Below are 18,030 nucleotides of genomic sequence, written 5' to 3' on the forward strand. Positions count from 1 at the left end.
AAGACAGCTCCTGCACTTCTTTTATCCCATGTCAAGCACGGAGCCTACCATCATCAACTGTACACACATCACGGGAAAACTAGAAGGATGTACAAGCTAATGCTTCAGCTATTAACGTTCTGAAATAGTAAAATATATGTAAATAATTTGCTCATTTGAGCTCTTTGGGTCGTCAGTCAATTTATATCATGTTAAACACGTAATCACCCCCACCCATTTTTACAGTGGGAACGCATCCGCATCAGATCACTCCGTTGCCCCATCCTCTCCTCCCCCTCCCAGTTCCTCACCCTGGATCACACAGACTAGACGAGGACCGAGCAGTCAAGATCCCCTCGTTAGTCGCTTGCAGATTGATAGAGGTGTATAGGCAGCCAGTATATTTTCTGGGTTTAGGCTACTTAATTCTGACGACTAAATATTTTGCCCTCTCTTGAACATAATGTGGAGAGACAAGTGTTCTCCGCAGACATTCGAAGACCTAGCATAATTCATTCGTGACGGACCCCATTGCTGCATGCCTCCTGTTTAAGATTCTGCCGTTTTGACTAATCCACGGGACAGTGGGATCCGACTACAGAGCATCTTTAGGATTCACAGCGAGTTGAGTCCAAGTTCTATTACCAGCAGTTTACCATGACAGCCACTAAGGAGGCGGCGCAGCCGAATCAGAGACAGAAGCCACCGCCAAAGGATGATGAGGAGGTGGGTTTGCCAGTCTATCTATTTGCCAGGATCTGTGATTAGGCTATTGAAGAGTTAATGAGCTATTTCTATTTTATTATCATGTGTTCTCCATCAGTGTTATACAACTATGTGTCAAACCTATTTACTTTGTCTATTCTACAAGGTCAGTTCGGCTATATAATTACATAATGTCCAAAATGTGATGAAGCAAATTAATGCCAGTTCTTGTGTGTGGCAGAGTGTGAGAAATAGGGGTCATTTAACATCTGAATAGGCCTACTATCTATATTTTAGAACATGGTATATTCAGGAATATATTTCGTAGTCTACAGGAGGGAAGTGAAGGGATGTCTTTCACTTAGATTGTGGTTTAACTGTTGGCTGTTAGATAGCCGGTGTCTTATTTACCCTCTAGCTTTCTGTCCATGCGTTTATTTACCCTATAGCTTTCTGTCCATGCGCTCCCAATCGTGCGAGAATATTAAAATACATTAAGCACTTGTGCTGCATATATCGCTATTATATACATTAGTGTCTCTCTATGAAGAGTTTGTCAGCGGTAATGCCCGAGAGTAATGAGTGCTCTCGTGGGAATCGTGAAACTTGCACTGCCAGAGATAGATAGAGTGGGAGACCGCGCCGCGTGCGTGCTCGACTCGGGCAAGATTGTAATTCAGCGGTTGCCTCCTGTCAGCCCGATCAGTGCTATCCGGGATCCGTGGGACGTCCCCACCCTAACCTAAACCTACCATTATCCTAACCCTTATCTTAACCATAACCTTTACCTAACCCTAACTATTTTCTGTATTTTGGGCATGTAAACCACAATTATCCAGGAGGCAGGCCTGACGATGATTATTGTCAGTATGTTCATGCAGTACAAATATCTCTCAGAGATCATGTTCTATTCTGCAATGTTTTTGTTCGGCATCTGCAATGTTTCTAGTTAAACATTTAAACGGGTGACATCAGTGTCTGGAGGAATTGCAACTTAACAACTAGCGGCTGGTCGGTGCATCAACTCTAATGATTGATATTGCTTCCCTAAATGTTTAAATAACCCCCATGTGCAGTGTGGCACCCGGGAAAAAGATCTTCCAGACCATTGCAAACCATCTGCTGTGATGTGGGTGGTCTCATACTGTATATTTTATTGTCTGTGGCCACCAGAATGTCAATTGTAAATGTCAGTTGTTGGTGTCACTTGTGGGGTCTTAAGAGTTTATTAAGCACCATGGACAGCACCCACAAATACTGTACCACTTCAGGAATATATGGCAGCCCCTGTACCTCTCTGTTTCACAGGGGTTGGGTTGAATGCGGAAGACACATTTCAGTTGAATTCAGTTGTACAACTGGCTAGGTATCCCCTTTACCTTTCCCTTTCCCTTCAAATCTAAGTCTCCAAAGCAATGCTCCTCTTGTGCTTATGATGTAGCTTGTATGTTCTTGTGATGAAGGACACACTGCAGTCTGAACAGAAACTCAACCACATTTTAATACTTAACAACTTCCTTTATCGTATCTCTGAAATGCTGTTTTGCTCTAACCTTGAAAACGTCTGATTCGATTGAAGGATGTTGTGTCAGGGGTACCATTTTATTTACACAGTTCAAATAGCATTTCATATGAGATGAGATTTTGATTGTGCCTGTCTGGAGTGACAGTTGGACATGGAGAGTTTGCACTTTTGTGATGATTTAATTGTTTCTATTGCACCAGGCATGCTCAATCAAGGAACCCCCTGCTTGAACCCAGGTCTGAGTAATTCATTCATGGAAAACATGCAGTTAGCTATATGTCACAGGAATGTAGTGACACGCAATGCCACACAGGCTATTTATGTCAGAGATTTTATGAGGCTCTCACTGACTGCGCCTGACTCGCTGACAGCCCGAGCAGATCAACCATCCACAACATTTAATTAGTGCATTGAGAGATATATACACATAGGGAAGATGCAAATAACTTCTTTATAATCTAGTTCCAATTCACTGTCAACGTCCCCATTTCCCTTCTTCGTGTAATAATAACTGTTGCATGGGGATGGAGAGTCTTTTGATAGTGTAAAAAAAAAAAAAAAAAAAAAAACATTTATAAGCCACAACAATCATATACATTTGTTTAGGCCCTGTAGTCCAGCAATTTGGATTTGAAATGATACAATGACAAAGAAGTTAAAGTGGAAACTGTCAGCTATAATTTAAGGACATTTTCGTGTGAACCGTTTAGATATTACAACACTTTTTGTACATAGTCCCCGCATTTTAGGAGACCAAAAGTCAGGTAACAAGGTCAGATTGCACCTCTAACAGTTGGGGCAATGGCATGCATACAGATTAATATTGCACGTTTTTACAACCACGGGACTAGAGTGGAGAGGACAGTAGAGTGGAGTAGAGGAGGGTGGAGGATAAGGAGCGGAGAGTTGGACAGAGGAAAGGAGAGAGGGGAGGAGAAGAAGGTGAAGTGGAGAGGGGCGGAGCGGGATACTGCCAAATGGTTTTCAACATAGCCATTGAGACTAGGCTGCCAACGGACCTGGGGAGATGCTACATTTCAAACAACATAATGTAGTTTACATGTAGTTAACACAGCTTCTCAAAGAAATCCACAATGATTGTTAAAGCAGGCCTCAGTTGTTCCTTATCCAATGATCAAAAAATGGAAGTACTAACGTAACAAGCCATTGACAAAGAAATCATTGTATGGTATGTTTACGCTGGGATCATTATCATTTGGTAACATGGATGAACCCTATTTATAGATTCATCTTAACCATGCTCCCGGATTTAGATTTGGCAAATATAACACACTTTTGGCATATGTTCTTAATATTTTCCTGTGGGAATAAAAGGGAATATGAGGGAGTCCGTAAGAAAGTTCGGTCTAACCTCTGATTAGAGGCGGAGAGCAGGCCGAAAAAGCCCTGTTTGTCTGTGTGTTTGTTTCGGTGTCAGTGTGTTGGGTCTGTGTTTTGTGTCTGTGTGCGAGGTGAATAAACAAAACGTCTCCATTACCCTAATCCACTCAAAGGCTGTTTTTCAAGATTAACCACATCACAAGATCACTGGCTTCAGATAGAGGAAGATGGGGTTGTCTTGTGTGTCTATGGCCCTATGTCCTCTCAGATATCCAAAGGTGCATAGGGTGCATAGGTGGGTTTGGAATTGGGGCTTTGCTTTTCAGTAGTATTCAATGGGTCAATCAATACATGTATATGTTGTTGTTTAGATGGGTGTTGGTGTAGACACATGGTTGTCTACTAATAATTAAATGACTTGTTTGTGTTCAGATGGGTTTCTGTTGGTGTGCCTAAAGGTTAAACCTATTTTAAAACATGTTGTTGTGTCCATACGGGTCAGGTTTGTGTCCTCTCTTGACATGGGTGCAAATGCCTAAAGATGTGCCTTGTATTACTGTAGCTTAGTATGGGGGGGATATGTACCTTTCTCTCCCAACAATCTACATTAATCTCAATGACAAATTTGACCTTTTAGATAGATATGTACACCTCTAACTTATAAGGTCATACTTTACAACCTTAAAGTTAGTCATTGGCAGAGTAATTCTTTGCCTACTTACCGAGCTACAGTGAATTTAAAATAATTGCTTAGAGAGAGGTTGAAAATAAGAACCAAACTCCTGGAGCAGCAGACAGGGCTGAGGAACAAAAAGAGTAAATCAGTTGCATGAGCAGCCCTCTCAATCCAACTCCCACTGGCTTTGTCCTTCACTCTTGCTCCTCCGTTCTCCCTTAATTCGCCCCTCGCCGGTAATTTTATAGCTCAGTGGCTGCCCCAATGTCACCTATGTCTCCAAAAAAATAAAACGTAAAGTGAGAGACTCTTAAAGTGCAGAGCCTGCGAGTTTGACTGGGCGTGTGACGACAATCTCCACTCAGACACATTCAGTTGTGTCTCAATGAGCTTACCCTGTGGATGGCTCCCCCATTACGATTTTCTTTTTCAATTTGATTTCCCTGGAATAGATGAAATACCTTTTTTTTATTGGACGGAAAGAGCTCAATTCTTATCCACGCTCTGAGCATAATTTGACTACGAATGTAGTCAGCTGTGTCTAATTGGCTTCAGTTAAATTTGATTGCAGGAGAGAAAAAGGCTTTAGCACATACCGTGTAATTTCAACCAAATCACATTTTAATTTGCGGTTGTGGATAATTCATTCAGATAGTAAAAGCTGATTAATATAATTACTCTATTGTCCTGCATACGCTGCTGCGGAGGTGGTCTGGGCTAATATTCAGACATTATATGGTCTAATACAGATGATTGCATCTTGTGAATGACTATGTCCCAATTTGACTCGATGTCGCTAGAACACATTCTCTGTCCTATGCACGTCATTGACTCAGTCCGTCTTTTTACCAACACCAATATCGGTGTCAAAATACACAAAAAACTATACAAGGAGGAAGTGTTTTGGAATGAAATCATTGAGGGCTCGTATCTATTTTATATCTTGTTTGCTTTATAAACAATAAACATCACTTGGCATAGGAGATAAGAGAGGGAAGGAGTAGACATTCATAACAGATAATATGAACGCCATTGAGTGCAAACGTGTCATAGATTTTATTCCGGACTAGACACTTGACTTCAGCGCTAGACAATCACTATCACATGAAGCATCAAACATTGGTCATTAGAGCTCCGATAAACAAACAAGGAACCAAAATAGGGCACCTATTCATTTGTGAATAGCACAGCTGCAACTCTCCATATCTACTGTGCTCAGCCACTCACATGAAAGAAAAACAGACTCGGAGATTGAGCTGTCTAAATGTTGAGAATTTAGTTCCATCAGGGCCCACTCATGTTTCCCTGTGTGTGTCATGGTAGTGTCGTTTATACATTAGAGCCCCACTGTGGAGTACAGACAAGAATACCAACAGTGGGTGAATGGCCTGTGGAGGCGATCAATGTCCATTTTCGGAGTAGCTTCAACTTTAACCTCAGTCAAAAACTTTGCACTTCGTACAAAGCTGCTGTGGATCGGAATGTCTTGGTCGCTTATTGGTACATGTTGCCTGTTATTTGGTCCAAAAAAAGTGTTCTGTTTATCCACTTATCTTTGAGGCTTTAACTGTTGAAAGCATTTGTAAGGCATAGACTTGCATTGAGCAGGGTTCTGTGTTCTTGTGGCCAGTCATGTATGGACACCCAAGATGTATATCACAGTAAATATGTGACAGTGGTAATGTTGTGCTGTATGTTGTGTGGTGGTTTGCGTTGTGATCATTGGTAAATGTTCAATTATCAGGGTACTGGTGGGTCTTGGGTACAGATGGATCAGATGCATGTCATTACAGAAATAACTAACACCTTCACAGCTTAAGGTGTTGTACTGTCTACTTTGAAGAATAAACACTCTACAAAGAATTACATATAGTTGAGCCGTACTCTTCCAACTGTCATAGTTCTATAGACAAATCAGGAATCAGTAAACATTGAATTGGCTTTAGCAGATACTTCCGGTACATACAGTGACTTCAGAAAGTATTCACACCTCTTCACTTATTCCACATTTTGTTGTGTTTACAGCAGGGCTGCCAACTTTTGAAGAAAGCTTAGAGTGAGATTTGCTATGTCAATTTCATTGCCCACTGGCACAACCCCTAGATGGGAAATGTGACTTTTTAAGGCTAATTTCCTACAATTCCATGCATTTTGACATGGCTTAGGCATATGACCAGGGTGGAAATAAAAATAAATAAAAAACACAGGTCACGTGTATTCAGAATGCTTTGAACATTAAATGAATACTCACAATTTGACAATTTTGTGACATTGAGATTTCATTTTTAGATAAAAACACAAACATTTTGTAATTTGGGTGGACAATCTCTTTAAAATAGGTCTGGAAGAAAATCCTGCTTGCTCTCCAAGAGGGTTGGCCTCCCCTGAAGCGCTGGGTGTTTGGAAATGTTCTTGTTATAACAATTCATTTCTCAATATCAATATTCAGTTGCTTTATGCCTACTAGTTGAAGATCCTTGTCATCATCTTGCTCTACATAGACAAAATATGATGTTTTATGAGTTGTGAGTTCCCCTATCATCTCTGCCTAGCATGTGCACAGTACTAACACTTATTTTGATTCCTGGAGTATTTAATATCCAATGTTTATTCAAGACTGTCCATGAATGGCTGCAAAATTACATAGCCTCATGTAATTCATTTTCAAAGACAAGTAGGTATATCCGATTTCAAATATGTGATTAACTGGCAAAATTGGGAAGAAGTGGAATAATAAAATAAGTGCCGGGAGTAACAACAGTATTCTTGCTGACAAGCAAATATTTACCATGTATTAATCAGGGTGGTAGGTAGCCTAGTGGTAAGAGTGTTGCAAGATCAAATCCCTGATCTGACAAGGTAAAAATATCTGTCGTTCTGCTCCTGAAAAAGGCCATCTTTGAAAAAAAACATGTTCTTAACTGATTTGCCTAGGTAAATACAATTTTAGCCCATTGTTAAAGAATGAGAATTATTCCACTGATCAGACTGAAACATACCGTAGGTCTATCTACTGCCTTTTCGTTGTCACAGCCTAAACGGCAATCACCAAACGAAGGAACTAATGCAAGTGTGGATTAAATCCACTTTAGTACATGCTGCCAAAAGGCATTCTGCAATAGGGACGGGAGTAACCTCTACCTCGTTTTGTTGACAACATTGTACATAAAACAGCGCTACCATGCTACTGTTTTCAGAGGTTTATAAACTCAGCAGAGAATGTTCTCTCTCTCCATTCAGCTCCACTCTAATTTTGAGAGGCGTTTCTTTAAAACATGCATCAAATCCCCTTTGATCCCTTACATATGCTTCAATGTGCCGCTGTTCACAGGACAATGATAAAGTTTCAGCTAGTGATGTTTAAATTGCAGGTGCAGATGCTCCGATTTCAAAATGATTTGGGGCAGTTGAAAAGTTAACGCGCTGACTATACAATAGACTAATTAGACAAATATAAGTAGTGCTTTTCAATGCGTGAGATATGAGGTGTGCGGTGAGAATGTGAGGTCAAATGCATCTGTCTCATGACCAATACGTGAGAGTTGGCAGCTCTGTTACAGCCTTAATTTAAAATGGATTATGTTGATATTTTGTGTCAATGATCTACACACAATACCACAATGTCAAAGTGGATTTTCTTTAGTAGAACATTTCTGAAATTAGTAAAAAGGAAATGTCATCAGTCAGTAAGTGTTCAACACCTTTGTTATGGCAAGCCTAAACAAGTTATGGCAAGCCTAAACAGGAGTAAAAATGTGCTTAACAAATTGCATAATAAGTTGCATGGACTCACTCCATGTTCAATAATAAAGGTTAACATGATTTTTGAATGACTACCCCATCTCTGTAACCCACATATACAATTATCTGTAAGGTCCCTCAACCAAGTAATACATTTCAAGCACAGATTCAAAACACAAAGACCAGGTAGGTTTTTCAATGCCTTTCAAAGGAGGGCACTGATTGGTAGATTTGTACAAAAAAAAAACACACACAAAAAAGCAGATGGTGAAAATCCCTTCGAGCATGGAAAAGTTATTAATTATACTTTGCATGGTGTATCAATACACCCAGTTGCTACATAGATACAGGCGTTTTTCCCAACTCAGTTGCCGGAGAGGAAGGAAACTGCTCAGGGATTTCACCATGAGGCCGATGGTGATTTTAAAACAGTTACAGAGTTTAATGGTTGTGATATGAGAAACGGAGGATGTATCAACAACATTGTAGTTACTCCACAATACTAACCTGAATGACATAGTGAGAAGAAGAAAGCCAGAATAAAAAATGCAACCTGTTTGCAACAAGGCACATAAGTAATACTACAAAATAACGTACCAAAGAAATGCACTTTTTGTCCTGAATACAAAGCATGATGTATGTTCCCGCATGAGGTGGCTGCATCATGTTATGGTTACGCTTGTTATCGGCAAGGACTAGGGAGTTTTTTAGGATAAAAATAAATGGAATACAGCTATAAGCACAGAAAAAAATCCTAGAGGATACCCTGGTTCAGTCTGCTTTCCAACAGACACTGGGAGATTTTGTCACCTTTCAGCAGGACAATAACTTAAAACACAACACCAAATCTACAATGGAGTTGCTTACCAAGACGAATGGCTTAGTTACAGTTTTTACTTAAATCGGCTTGAAAATCTAGGGTAATAATTGAACATGGCTGTTTAGCAATGATCAACGATCTACTTGACAGAGCTTGAATAATTTTTAAAATACTATTCCAGGTGTGAAAGCTCTTAAAGACTTACACAAAAAGACTCACAGCTGTAATCACCGCCAAACGTGCTTCTACAAAGTATTGACTCAGGGGTATGAATACTTATGTAAATTAGGTATTTCTGTTATTAATTTGCCCCAAAATGCCGAAATGTCTAAAAACTTGTTTTCACTTTTTCATGATGGAGTATTGTGTATAGATGGGTGAGAGATAAAAAAATAACTATTTAACCGGTTTTGAATTCAGGCTGTAACACAACAAAATGTGGAATAAATCAAGGGGTATGAATACTTTCTGAAGGCACTGTATAATGCAAAAATAAGTAAGTTAGGCCATCGTTATCTTTCCGTGACTTTTTGGGTTCTGTCTTAATATCTTACGAAAGTTATTATCCCCTCCTTATGACTGTTTTATGAAGGCATCATGACTGGTTGCTTCAGGTCAAAGTGTGAACCAAATCCCAAGTCCCTTAGCCAAACAAACATTGACATTTCATATTTGATTGGTGTGATTAAAGCATGTAGAGCATGTAGAGAGTCTACAAAGCATATATAGTCTATAATGATAAAGGGTATAGGATATGTGTGATGATTTCTTCAGATATGGTCAGCATGCTCTTGGGTAGATTTGGTCCTTAGGCATGCTCAGACCAGCACAGATACAAAAACGCAAAACAGCTCGACATTGACTAGAATTTTAACGTACACTAATGCAACAGACTGTATACCAATGTAGCGGCCGATTATGAATCTGGAATAAGTAATTGAATGCGTCCCTACAAATCAGTTTGATACCCTCTTTGATTAGAGCGGTATGTAAATCATTTGAATTATGGATTTGAATGCACTATGGCTACATCCCAAATGGACCTTATTAACTATGTAGTACACTCCTTTTGACCAGGACCCATAGGGCTCTGGTCAAATGTAGTGGACTAGGGAAAATGGTGCCATTTGGGATACAACTTTGGAAACCAGCATTATTACCACATTGGAGAGATGTATTGCCGTTGTATCGTGTGATATAGATATGGAATTCAGAGTATTTTAAACAGTTGTTTACCACAGTTTTGATAGAACCATAACCCCCTAAGGTCGAAGGGCCCGGGACTCGGTTTCTACTAAGCTGATATATGGAATTGTTTTAAGATTAAGGGTAATTTAGCTATTTTCAAAATGTATTTTAGGACCCCTGTAAGTATATACAAGTGTTGTTTTCATTATTTGATGAAATGCATTGAATAACATATTCATACATGGCTAAAGAGTTTGGAAAAAATATATAAAGGAAGTTTGTTTTGAAGTGTCTGTCCTATATCTAAGAGATATAAGAAAGATCAGGAAATAATATAAATATATTTTTATCCATATTTAACCGCTTTTGTAGGCACTAAAGTACTTCCATATACACTGAGTGTCCAAAACATTAGGAGCACCTGCTTTTTCCATGACATAGACTCCAGGACATAGACTCTATGATCCCTTATTGATGTCACCTGTTAGAAGACAGGTTAAAGAAGGATTTTATGCCTTGAGACAATTGAGACATGGATTGTGTAAGTGTGCCAAGTGAACGGGCAAGACAAAAGGTTTAAGTGCCTTTGAATAGCGTATTGTAGTAGGTGCCAGGGGCACAGGTTTGAGTGTCAAAAACTGCAACGCTGCTGGGTTTTTCACTCTCAACAGTTTCCTGTGTGTATCAAGAATAGTCTACTACCCAAAGGACATCCTGCCAATTTGACAAAACTGTGGGAAGCATTGGAGTCAACATGGGCCAGCATCCCTGTGGAATGCTTTTGACACTTTGTTGAGTCCATTGCCCTGATGAATTGAGGCTGTTCTAAGGGGAAAAGGGGTTGCAACTCAATTTTAGGAAGATGTTCCTAATGTTTTGTACACTCAGTGTATACTTCCATTAATTTTTTTAACTGATACCGGGCTACCTTCAGATTAGTCTTGTGAGGCTTGTGGGCGTTCTAGAGCAAAATGGAGAACACCATCGAATTAGTCTCAACATATTAATTTGTAGCCCAAATTAAAAAGACAGATTTTCGGGATGTCTCCTGGTTTTACAAAAACTGCTGTAGCTGTGGTGGATTGAGATGCAGCCCAAAAGCTTGTGACCGTTTTGGTACGTCAGAACAGTGGCATGTATTCATGGATGCCAAGGGAAACCAGGCTTCCTCAAAAATTGGTCCAATAAAAACATACAAATTTTAGAACAATTTATCTTTAGTCAATCTGTGTTTTCATAATTTTCCTTAATTTGGTATGTGGCTGAATCTCTCATCAGATAAGTCCTCAGAGCGAGGGAAACAGCACCCCTCTGTCCAGTATGTGGAGCCCATGAATCTGAGGCTGTTTGGACAAAAAGAGTATGACACGTTTCCACTGTAGCATTAATTAATTCCAGTGAGCATTTTGCCAATCAGCGTTGAGCTGAGCTCAACTGTGGTAAGTCCCGGCCAGTTTAGATTTGGCCTCACACAAATCAAATCACATCAAAAGCAAAATACTTGCCTGTTCCTGGTCTGCTTGTGTTGTTGTCCTGCATTAGCTAGCTCTAGCTTGATCTGCAATTTTCTAAATTGTGGATTCAGATATGGATTTGGACTTGTGGGTAGCCGAGCGATTAGAGAGTTGGGCTTGCAACCAAAAGGTCGCTGGTTCAAAGAGCCAACAAGGTGAAACATTTGTCAATGTGCTCTCGAGCAAGGCATTTAAAGGAACATTCCACGCAAAACCATTAGTTCATTGTTGACATAGTTCCAAAACGTTTTGCTTTTCAGGACTCAAGTTTTCAAGATATGTAACTTTCAAAATACAGAAATCATACCAATCATACCGAAATCATACCAAATGAGTTTGAGTTTTCCTTTAATCCTAATTTTCTCCAGGTGTGCCGTGTTGCTATGGCTGACTCTGTAAAGCAACACATTTCACTGCACCTATCAGGTGTACAGAATGTGACAATAAAATATATATATATTTTTTTAACTTAATTGTCCATGGAGGCCAATGATTATAACGACAATTCTGATGTAACCATAAATTCATACGTTTTGCCACTGGCCTGAGACGATTGAAGTAACCTAGATGTAGTAGACTCACGTTAACTAGCTAGCTAACTTAGCTGGTTCATTGTTGCTCTAAGCTTGCAAGCATTTTAGCCATGTAGCCTAGGCTAGGACAACAAAAACTGCATCAGGCTGATCATACCAAGCCAAAACCGTCTCGTGAGTGATTTTGTTACGTCCCCCCAAAGTTTTTCTTTATTTTTACAATTTTCTACATTGTAGAATAATAGTGAAGACATCGAAACTATGAAATAACACATATGGAATAATGTAGTAAACAAAAAAGTGTTGAATCGCTGCAACAACAAAACAATGTGATTTTCTGGATTTTTTCCTCATTTTGTCTGTCATAGTTGAAGTGTACCTATGAAAATTACAGGCCTCTCTCATATTTTTAAGTGGGAGAACTTGCACAATTGGTGGCTAACTAAATACTTTTTTGCCCCACTGTATGTGTCTTCACTCTTCTACATTAATATGGATGCTACCATGATTGTCACGCCTTGGTCTTAGTGTTTTGTGTTTTCGTTGATTATTTGGTCAGGCCAGGGTGTGACATGGGTTTGTTTTGTTGTATTTCGTATTGGGGTTTTGTGGTTATTGGGATTGCGGCTGAGTAGGGGTGTTGTATGGGCTTGGCTGCCTGAGGCGGTTCTCAATCAGAGTCAGGTGATTCTCGTTGTCTCTGATTGGGAACCGTATTTAGGTAGCCTGGGTTTCGCTTTGTATTTCGTGGGTGATTGTTCCTGTCTCTGTGTAGTTTCACCAGATAGGCTGTAATTAGGTTTCACGTTCCGTTTGTTGTTTTTGTATAAGTATTTTTCATGTATCGCGATCTCTTCATTAAAGACATGAGTAACCACCACGCTGCATTTCGGTCCGACTCTCTTTCTACAAACGAAGAACGCCGTTACAATGATTACAGACATTCCTGAATGATTCATGAATAATGATGAGTGAGAAAGTTACAGATGCTTAAATATCATACCCTCCCCCCAAATAAAATGATAACTTCCCCTTTTATTGTGATGGTGAGAAGTTGGCATGTCTTGGAGGTATCATGCAGTATTTGTGCATCTGTAACTTTCTCACTCATCATATTCACGATTAATTCAGGACTATCCGTTATCATGGTAGCTTTCACATTAATGTAGAAGTGTTTAGAAACATATTATATTCTTATTTACAACAGAAGTGACTCCAAAATGACAAAATACATTATTTACCATTCATTTTTATTGGACAAACAATTTTCTTAAACAACCAAAACAAACAGCAAATATACCCAACATCTTTGTGGAGTCACAAGCTTGATAATAATTGCACGCTAGGAATATGGGACCAAATACTAAACTTTTGACTACTTTAAATCACATAAGTGAATTTATCCCAACACTTTTGGTCCCCTAAAATGGTGGACTAAGTACAACATGTGCTGTAATTTCTAAACAGTTCACACAATAAAGATGAAAATACCCTAACATTGAAGCAGATAGTCTGCACTTTAACCTCATAGTCATTGTATACAGAACCAACACTACCAAAAACGTGTCACTCTCCCAATACCTTTGGAGCTCACTGTAACTAAAAGGGATATTTTATGTGTACCTACAAAACATCTCAACCCTAACTCCCCATAGACATGTGCTTCTTCTCCCTTGAGTTTCTTCTCTGAGACATAGATAAATGAAGGCTCTGGATGCATCCCAAATGGCACCCTATGCCTACACATTGCACTACTTTTGACCTATAGGCCCTGATGAAAAGTAGTGCACTATAAAGAGAATAGGGTGCCTTTTGGAACACAGCCTCTGTCTGATTGCTTATTGCCAGAGCTGTCAGATATTTATTTATGGTTTTCAGTGTCTCCCTGCAACACAGACTGCACACTCCGATGTGGAGTAACATAGCACATTTGGAAGATGAATGACATTCTATGACAGAAAATCAAAGGGCAAAAAAATTGGCTTCTGAAAAATGGTGCGGGCAGCCATATTAGTTTTATGACTCTGTTGTTTTATTTGGACTGTAAATCGAAATGGAAACTCTGTCTAGACTGGTGAAAGTAAAGAAAGTTAGACTTGCAGTGCTTCTAGATGGCGACATGCTTGTTTGGTTGGGCTCTACTGTTTAGCAGTCCTTTGCCTATAGGCCGTTGCCTGTGGATATGTCTGTGTATTTTATTTTACCTTTATTTAACTAGGCAAGTCAGTTAAAGAACAAATTCTTATTTACCATGACGGCCTAACCCGGCCAAACCCTAACACGGATGGCGCCGCCCTATGGCACTCCCAATTACGGCCGGTTGTGATACAGCCTGGAATCGAAACAGGGTCTGTAGTGACAACTCTAGCACTGAGATGCAATGCCTTAGACCGCTGCGCCACTCGGGAGCAATGTGTACAGTAGGTGTGATAACAATTTACTTGAAGTGTTATTTATGACACATCCATAATAGGGTCATAAGCATATTGTAAAGTAGCATAACTCTTCAAGTAAAGGCATGTGTCACTGAATGTGTGTTTGGGAAACTGTGATTCCAATGACTTCAGCTATGAAGCTCTGAATGTCTTCAGCTGTGAAGCTCTGAATACAATATATGAGCTGTAGTAGAACGGTCATGGGGGATGTCTCCCCACTATGTGTGTGTGTGGGGGGTGTGGGGGGTTGGGGGGGGGTGCTCTAAGTGGAACACACGCAGGCAAAAAAAAAAAAAATCCTGGAGGCTAGGCATTTGTCAGGGCCCTGCCACGGTTTCCTAATCCCCATAATGGTAATGGAGAGACACGCCGGGCCAGAACTCTCATGACTCTATCTTTGCTCATAATTGAGTTAATAAATTAAGGATGATGATTCCAAAACTGCTAAGTAGGAAATTGTAGAAAGAGAAAGAGAAAAGCTCATGTATGGAGGGCTTTGACAATTTAGAGCTGCTGTCATTCAAGGACAAGGCAGCCTTTTTTGTGGAATTAATTAAATGAGCATTGGCCTAACCTCTGATAATAGATCAGCCTCCTCGGCCCTTTGGGGGTCGTAATTGATACAACACTTTGGTCACAGAACGAGGGGGTGCCCCCCTGGCATGCAAATATGGACAGCCGAAAACTGCACTTTTGCTGTTGGAGAGGTGCTTGAGCATTTGAAAATTTTCCAGAGCAGGAGAAATATGATGGTTTAGTTTACAATTACCCCGTGAAAGCTCCAAGATACACATTTAATAAATAGACACTGAACACCTCCTCTGGAAGATGGAGCAGAAATGTCTAAAAATCGTTTTGATACAGCGACCTGGGTCTAACTTGCCATTTTTCTACTTCACCCCATCTAGCCAATCACATCTTAAAAGTGGGTCGGCGGCCAGTAATCCCCTCCCTGTACCTGCAGGGTTTTGTGGGCAATTGAAGCCAGGAAAGCTAGTGGTTTGGATGATGTGGAGAGAGGGTCTTAATGTTGCCACCTTATCAGAACTAGCAGATGTGGATGGAGGAGAGCCTTTTTAAGACCACTGAGGCAGAACTCTGACAGTGCCACAGCCTCTTACCCCACCAGTGCATGGCTATTAACTTAGGCGGCCATTTTGACCCGATGACCAGTGTCCTTTCTTCATGTTAACCTGTGAAATTGTTAAATGCAAACAGTGTTGTGTTTCTGTCTTGTTGAATAGAGGTAATGACACACACTGATACTGTACAGCTGGTAAAAGGCTGCTTGTTTGTGCCAGGGAGTTACTACAGTAGTCGGGGGTCATGAAGTTGGAGTGTGAGAGAGAGACTCCGAGAAAGGATTTAATGCAGTGGAGAACAACTACCCCTTCTCATTGAAGGAAATTCAAGGCAGACCGTGGTACTGCAGGCAATGTTAGCTGAAAACAGGATCCCTCATTATAGTGAATGGAAAAGATGGCAATCCTCATGGTTAATTTTTGATCAAATAAAAACATGCTTTGAAGAAACTCATGGTACCAATTATTTAATCTTATACAAGAGATGCATGTCCTTGAACCAATTATTTAAAAATCTCACACAGAACGATAATAACGATAATTTAGCCTGCAGTACCCGGGTCGGCATTCAACTAGAGTTGATCAATGAGAGGGGGCAGCACTGAGCTAGCCAGCAACATCACTTCCTGGTGTAGTTCAAACTGCGCATGTTATGGGTTTTTCTCACGTTGGCAAAAGTCTGTCCTCCATCCTTTCTCCTCCGTGACCCGTAAACCACTAAGTGGTTGAGTGGTCGAGGAGTGTGTCAGTTTGTTAGTAGGCAAACGGAAGTGTCCTTCCCTCCTAAATTTCTTTTGTCCAATTTTATTTGTCACATGCTTCATAGACAACAGAGTGAAATGTTTACTTACGGGTACATTTCCAACAATGCAGAGTAAAGATAAGATACAAATTAGGAATAAATACACAGTGAATAACATAAAAATAATGAGTAAAAATAACATGGCTTTATATAGGGAGTACCAGTACTGAGTTGATGTGCATGGGTACGAGGTAATTGAGGTAGGTAACAGGATAGATAATAGACAGTAGCAGCAGCGTATGTGGTGAGTGTGAAAGCGTGTATGGTGTCAGTATGCATGTGTGTGAGTTAAATAAAGGTTAAAACATTTTTTTTTAAGTATTTGTGCGTTGAAGTGTCAGTGTATGTATGTGTGAGTGTGTGGGTAGAGTCCAGTGGGTGTGCATAAAGTATGTGCAAGAGAGTTAGTGCAAAAAAGGGTCAATGCAGGTAGTTCAGGTAGCCATTTGATTAGATTTTAGCTGTCTTGTTTAGAAGTCTTATGGCTTAGGGGTAGAAGATGTTCAGGGTCCTGTTGGTGCATTGGTACCGCTTGCCGTGAAGTAGCAGAGAGAACAGTCTGCGGATTGAGTGGATGGAGTCTTTGTAAATTTTTTGGGCCTTCTTCTGACACCGCCTGGTATAGAGGTCCTGGATGGCAGGGAGCTCGGCCCCAGTGATGTGCTGGGCCGTTCACATTAACCTCTGTAGCGCCTTGCGGTAGGATTCCAAACACTTGTTTAAACCAAGCGATGATGCAGCCAGTTAAGCCGCTCTTGATGGTGCAGCTGTATAACCTTTTGAGGATCTGAGGGCCCATGTCAAATCTTTTCAGCCTCCTGGGAGGCAGGAGGTGAAAGGAGGCAGGAAGTGAGCAAATCTAATTGATTAAAGGCCAGCGTCTCCATTAGACGCCATCTTAGCCGACATCATTTTGCTTCAATGCGCTATTGAGTCATCACATAGGAATGAATGGTGTCACGTGATCGATGGCTAAAACCATTATTGTTATTTTATTGTGTTGTTTTTTACTTTAGTTTATTTGGATTATTTTCTTAACTCTTTCTTGAACTGCACTCTGTTGGTTAAGGGCTTGTAAGTAAGCATTCACGGAACACATGTTGTATTCAGCGTTTGATTTAGTTTGATATATTTTATATATATACAGTCATTGGTTTAATGAAAACAATTCAACCATGCAAATTCCCCTCTTGAAATGCAAATGATGAAGTATTAACTTGCATTTTTCATAAAGTCTCTTCATGCCATTTACTCTGAGCTCCTCCATGCAACTTATAAACCCCTCCCTACCTCAGAGTTGAATTTAAACACAAAATGCCATAATGTTGGTCGTGTTATTCATTGAGCCCCACCGCACAGCACATCACAGCTTAGATTAAGCCCTATCATGCAGCTCATTTTGAGCCTCGCCATGGAGCTGGTTATCAATGCAGCTCAAGGTGACATGCTGAAACATCGTGCCTAGCACATTGACTATTATACAGCTGAATGAGTAAAGTAACTTTTGTGACTGTATTATTTACTACTTTATGTTATTCTATTATTACAGATTTATAATCTTAATTTGATCATCCTGTTGTTGCAGGAAATGCAAAACTTGTGGTGTGTACAAGGTTTAAAAAGTCTTCTAAAGTTGGTTATTTCCACTTCAAAATGTCTCATTTGATTTGCCCTAAATTAAAATGTATC

The 18,030-nt window shown here is 40.1% G+C and overlaps 1 protein-coding gene across 2 annotated transcripts in view; it reads left to right on the forward strand.

Moving 5' to 3' along the window:
• LOC118385916 (inactive dipeptidyl peptidase 10-like) overlaps positions 1–18,030 on the forward strand; it is a 263,791-nt gene that overhangs the window by 144,511 nt on the left and 101,250 nt on the right. Inside the window, exon 1 of one of the 2 annotated variants that reach the window (XM_035773158.2) lies at positions 268–705. The exons of the other annotated variant lie outside the window; for it this stretch is intronic. Coding sequence (XP_035629051.1) covers positions 637–705 — 69 coding nt within the window. The 5' untranslated portion in view covers positions 268–636. Of the gene's footprint in view, positions 1–267; positions 706–18,030 lie in introns of those variants that run through there. 2 annotated transcript variants of the gene reach the window in all.

This window comes from Oncorhynchus keta, chromosome 7 (genome assembly GCF_023373465.1).
Source record: "Oncorhynchus keta strain PuntledgeMale-10-30-2019 chromosome 7, Oket_V2, whole genome shotgun sequence".
In the NCBI taxonomy this organism is placed as follows: domain Eukaryota; kingdom Metazoa; phylum Chordata; class Actinopteri; order Salmoniformes; family Salmonidae; genus Oncorhynchus; species Oncorhynchus keta.